General features: G+C 18.6%; 1 protein-coding gene across 1 annotated transcript; it reads right to left on the reverse strand.

Moving 5' to 3' along the window:
* Positions 1-990: 990 nt before the first annotated feature.
* Positions 991-4,311, reverse strand: PGAL8A_00456400 (CPW-WPC family protein, putative; the record flags this gene model as incomplete). The annotated part of the gene is made up of 2 exons (XM_028673324.1): positions 991-3,956; positions 4,089-4,311. The coding sequence occupies 2 exons, from the start codon at positions 4,309-4,311 to the stop codon at positions 991-993; spliced, it is 3,189 nt and encodes a 1,062-aa protein (XP_028529787.1).
* Between the last annotated feature and the right edge of the window lie 2,219 nt (positions 4,312-6,530).

Genomic DNA, 6,530 nt, shown 5'->3' on the forward strand with positions numbered 1-6,530 from the left:
TTTTTTTTTTTTTTTTTTTTTTTTTTTTTTATTAAATATTTATAAAAGAATTAACTTATTTAAACTTTTTTTTTATATATTGAGTTTAAATGCAATATTCCTATAAAGATAAGAGTTCATATAAAATTTTTCTTATTGAATATAAGAACTAATATAATTAACAAAAAAAAAAAAAAAATACTTAAATAATACGGATATAGAAATTGTAAGTAAACATATATCTAAGTTTGTTTATAATATATTTTCTTATAATAAAAACTTATATATTAATAATTCAAAAAATTTATTCTATAAATATTATTTTTTTTTATTACTTTTAAAAAATGTTATTACATGTTTTATAGTTTTATATTAATGGGGTTATATAAATAGTATTTTCTATTTTGAAAAATAAATTTACAAATTAATATTTAAGTGTTAGCTTAAAAATAAATAACTAAAATATATTCCTGTAATAAAAAAAAAAAAAAAAAAAAAAAAAAAATAAAAAAAAAATTTTTCNTTTTTTTAAAAAAAAAAAAAAAAAAAAAAAAAAAAAAATTAAAAAAAAATTATTCCATGTTCATTATAAGTACATAAAATAATAATAAAAAAAAAAGTTATTGTATTATTCAAATAATATTAATAAATTTCTACTATATATATCTTAATAAGATTAAAATAAGATGCTATTCTTTTACATTTGACAAAAAAATAAAAATAAAAATTCCATTTTACTATTAATGTTGTATGGAAAATATAAAATATTTTTAAGAAATAATAATATATCAATATATAAAAATATATGTATTTACATATGAAAAAACACATATATCTACATGTTTTGGCTTGTATATTTTTATTGTCTAAAATTCTTAGAATAAAAATATTTTATAAAAATAAAGGAAATATTTGTATTTCTATTAAAATAAATGTTAATAATATTTAATTTATATTTCTTAATAATAACCATATAATTTTTTTTTTTTTTTTTTTTTATACATAATGTTTTTAAAAAAAAGAATTTTTATATTTCATATAATTAGATAAATAATAGGGATTATAAAATCTAAGAGTATTTAGTTTCTTAAAATTCATATCATTATAAATATTTTCTTTTTGCCAATTTTGTGAATGATGCAAGGAGCTTCCACAAGGCCATTTAACACTACACTTAAAAGAAAAATCTTGTTTTTGCAAAAAAGTGAAATAAGTTAAATCATACTCATCATTACATATTCCCTTGTATTTATCAGAAGATTTACAAAAATATCTAGTATCTTTTTTGTTATTTATTTTTTTTTTTGTTAATATCCATTGATCTGGGCAAACACTAGACCAATCTTGCTGGCAAGAATGTTTGCATGGCCAAGGAGCAAAACATTTATTTGAAAAAAGATATTTGTCAAAAATATTAAAACTTAAAATATCAAATGAGTTTTTGCATCCTTTTGGTGGAATATAATAATATGGTGCAATACATTTATTATCTTTTAAAAGCCAATTATATGGACATGATTGATAAAAATTTTCTTCGCATTTATTTAAACATGGCCATGTAACTTTACATTTTCTTTCAATTTCTTTCTTTAAAATAGTACTATTGTATATTTCAATAACATGGCATAAATTTCTTTTTATTTGATTATCAAAATCAGTGTTATTATATTCTTTCCAGTATTCATTAGAGCACACATAAATGTTTTCACCGTTTTTTTCTATTCGTTCATTGATAAGTTTAAAGCCTAATGGACAAATGATACCATAGTTTTTTTCACATACAGAAAAGCAAGGCCAGTCAGATTTACATAAAAAACTCCAATTTCTTTTAAATGTTGGAGAAGCATATTTAAAATTAACTACAGTATTACACAATTCTTTTAAGTAAAATGGGTAGTCATTAGGTGCTTTACAGTTTCCATCACCAATATCTGTCCACCCTAAAGGACAATTTATTCGAACATAATCTCTCTCACATTCCTTGCAAGGAAATTTTATATTACAATCTTTCTCTAATTTTTTTCTTTCTTCTATGTCATTTACTACAAAAGACATATTATGTGTGACATCATATACATTTTTTACTATATCTCCTATATTTAATATGGAGCTACACATTCTTAAACTTCTTATATAAGATTTGGGAGCTAGACATTCTTTATTATTTATCTGAGTCCACCCTATTGGACATTTTGTATAGTCTTTTTCAAGACATATATCATTATAAGAAAAATTATCATTTTCAATTTTATAATTTTCATATAAGTTTTGTGTTTCAATTATGTTATCTTCATATAAATTTTCTCCTATATTACTTTCATATATATCATCTTCAATGAAATCATTTTTATTAATATTACTTTCATTTTCTTCACTTTCTTCATTTTCTTCATTTTCTTCATTTTCTTTATTTTCTTCATTTTCATCTTGACCTTTATCTTCATGTTCATCTTTGCAATTGTATTTATTTTCATCATCATATTCACTTTCATTTCTGTATAAACAAATATCTTCTTTTAAATTATATCGTTCTTCTAATTTATTATTATATAATTTATTGAATTTATTTATTTCAATAAACGAAAAATAAGCTTCTTTGGAATACCTTTTTTTTAGATCCCTTATAGTTTCATCTATGCTTGTACGAAATTCCTCGTCATCTGAGGATTCCTTTAATAAAATCAAATCTTTAATTTTCTCATCTGTTAAAATGAAATTTTTATCATTCCTATCTCCAATATCTTCAATTTCAATTATTTTATTACTATATTTTAAATTATTTTTGTTAGGTAAGTATTCTATTTCATTATCAGCATTTAGTACTTCTCCTTCATATAAGGATCCTTTATAACCTATTGGACCGTTATTAATGGAAGGATTTGAATTAAATGTGTTCCGTTTAATTATACCAAATATTTTTTTACTTTTTGTGGTTTTATTTTCTCTATGTTTATTTATTTCTTCGATATTATTTGCATTTCCAGTAATAAAAACAGTATTACAAGAAAAAGACCAAGCAGATTTCATTTCTTTTGTGTAGTTTTTAAAAGAAAAAATATTTTCACATGGTCCTTGATACTCTATAGGTGATACGCATATATTTTCTTCTTTGTCAACTAAAACCCAATTATAAGGACAAGGTAAATCAAAATTTTGAAATTTTTCATCTAATAATGGCCACTGTATATCACATTTTTGTGAAAATTCATATTTTTCTTCTTTACTGAAATATTCAAAGGATATTTTTTTTTCACATGGACCATTATATGATAAAGGTGCATTACAGGTTACATGCTCAGTGTCGGATATTTTCCAACCTATAGGGCATAATGAATTTAAATCAAATTCGTTTTTTGTATGAATTGGCCATTCAATATTACACTTTCTTCTTAAAGATAATTTTTCTTTTTCATTTAAATCATATAAATATAGAATATTTGCGCATGGCCCAATATAAGAATCAGGAGATGAACAACTTTTATGGTCAGGATTTAATTTCCAATTAATAGGACATGAAACATTGAAATCATAATTTTTATCATAACATGGCCAATTTACATTACATTCATCACCCCATATTTTTTTTTCTGCTTCAGAATAATTTGAAAAACTTTTTTTTTTTACACATTTCCCATTATAATTTTCTGATGCTTCACAAATATCTTTGTTTAGTATCCATTTATCTGGACATATTTTTGAAAAATCTTCTATACAATTTCCAACACATGGCCATGATACATTACATTCTATCGAAAATTTATATTTACTTATTGGTGTTGCATTTTTAAAAGATACTTTTTTTTCACAAGAACCTTTGTAATTAATAGGACTTAAACAATTTATACCATCACCAAAGTTTACCCAATTTTCTGGACATAATTCAGAATAATTAATTTCACAAAGTTCTTCATCTGGATTTGGTAGATTCAAATTATCAGAAGCTTTTATTATTTGATTTTTTACTTTTTCCTTAAGTACTATAAAAAAAAAATATATATATATATATATATGTATATTTCTTTAAGTGTAAATTTACTTAATAGGAACATTTGAATTATAATATTTTTATTTTTCTTTTATATAAATGAAAAGAAATTAATTGTATTTACTTATTAAAGGAACTTTTTTTAAAATAGAAGAAAAAGATTTTATTAATTCTTCACTAAATGATGACAAATCATTATATTCATTATTGTTGTTAGTTATATTTAGAATATTTTTTGATTTATTTTTATTGTTATTTAAAGCGTGAGTATATAGAAAAATTTTATTAAAACAATTTATTATAACTATTAAAAAAATTAAAAAAATACCCTTGTATTTAAAATACATTTTTTTTAAAACAATATAGAATATAATTAATGTTTCTTAAATATGTTTATTTAAAATTGAGTGCTTATAAATTAGAATAAAAGAATATGAAAAAAAAAAAAAATGAAAACAAAAGGACAATTGAAATAGTTTAAAAATGGTTAAATAATTTTAAATGAACAAATGTATATCAAATAATTAAAAAATAATTGATTAGAGAGTTATTTTAATTAAATATAAAGTCTAAATTAAAGATGTTTTTATTAAATTAAATTATGTAACAAGTAATTTAGAATGTATATACACTATGTCTGTATACTTTTTTTTTTTTTTTAATTGTTGTATAAAGATTTCTCTAAAACTTTTTTATATGAAAATATATGTAAATTTAATATAATTATATTGTAATTATTTTAAAAAAAGGAGTTTATATAGAATTCAATAATTATCTCTAAAAAGCATTTATTTAATTTTTAAAAAAAATTTTCTGTCTTTTATAATAAAATATGAAAATATTAGAAAATACGTTTTTTAAATACGGTAAAATTAGAAAAAATCAAAAAAAAAGTTTATGAAAAATTTTGATTAATAAGAAAATAAAAAATTATTAATAAATAAAAACATATTAGCTGAAAATTATTTTTTTATGCTAATTAAACTTTAAAAATTTCCATTACTTTTTTAAATAAGATTTCTATTGTTTTTCTTTAAGTTATCTATTTTATGAAAAGAAGGATACAACATTATTACTTTCACTTTTATTTATAAGCTAAAATATAATATTTATATAAAAAATCTTATATATAAAATATAGTTAAAATTATACTCTAAAAAAAGAAATTTAGAAAAAAAGAAGAGATAGGTAAAAAGAAAACATGATATCTTCCTTAATGATATTTTTTCATTTTTCTACAATATTTGTATGTTTGTAAATAGATAATTAATTGAAATTTTACAGATATTTTTAGTGATACTGTTTTTTGTTTGTCCTATTTCTTTTCTTTTCTTTTTTTTTTAAATAAATGGATCTTATATATTTATTCTATAAATTAAATTTCTAAAAGTGAATAGGTAAAAAGTAAATTTAAGTAATTTTTCTTTTCTTTCAAATGAAACAAAATTTCTATTAAAATGTGTTAAAATAAAAAAGTTACTTTTTGTTTTATTATATTTTAAATTATGAAAAATTGTTTTTTAAATGGATTAGGAGTATTTTATTTTGAAAAAAAAAATTTTTTCGAAATATTACTTTTTTCTAATTATTACTCCATTATTATGAATTTTTTTTTTTTTTTTTTCTGTTCACATATATATGTAATTTAATAAAATACTTTTTATTTTAACATTTTGTTAATTATTTACGCATATTTTATATAATTAGTTATTTTTTTATATATTGTATCTTTTACATTTCAAAATAAAAACATATATATTTAAAAAAAAAAAAAAAAAAAAACAATGAAAAATATAACTAATTTTTGAGCTTTAAAATTAAATAAAAAAAATAATTTTTAATTATGTAATTATATTTTTTCTCAAAAAAAAAAAAAAAAAATAAAAAAGAGAAAAATCAATTGCTCCAAAAAAATTTTGTTCTATAAAAATTTTTATAAAGAAATGTAATGATAATTTTTTTGAAGTATGAAAATGATTTAATTAGGTTTAATATAATTAACTCTTAAAATAATTCATTGAGTAATTACATTTTTAGTGAAATATCATAAATTAAAATATAAATTTATATTTTATTTTATTTTTTTTTTTTTTTATTCGTAGATATTATGAACTTGTAAAATAAAACAATATTCAAAAATATATAAATTAAAAAAACGAAAAAAATCTAAATAAAAAAATAAAATAATATTTAACAACGTCATATATATTTATAACTAATATAGTATAGGAAATGTAATATTTAGGGTAAATTGAAATAAATAATAAAATACATGAAATAAGGATCATAATATTTATAACAAATTATCATAAATATAAAAGAAATTTGGTGTAATTTGAAATTATCATATCTTTGATTAGTGTAAACTAGAAGTAAAAAGGAGAAAAAAAACATACTTTGGATTTTCAAAAAAAATATTACAAATGAAAGCATATATGAACATATTTTTAAAACTATTAAAAATAAATTAATACACGATAAATGATAATAAAACATAGAGAATATAAAAAAGAAACATTTTAAAAAACAATGAAACGATAAAAAAAAAAAAAAAAAGAAATGATGA

The sequence above is a fragment of the Plasmodium gallinaceum genome (assembly GCF_900005855.1).
Source record: "Plasmodium gallinaceum strain 8A genome assembly, contig: PGAL8A_v1_130, whole genome shotgun sequence".
Lineage (NCBI taxonomy): Eukaryota > Apicomplexa > Aconoidasida > Haemosporida > Plasmodiidae > Plasmodium > Plasmodium gallinaceum.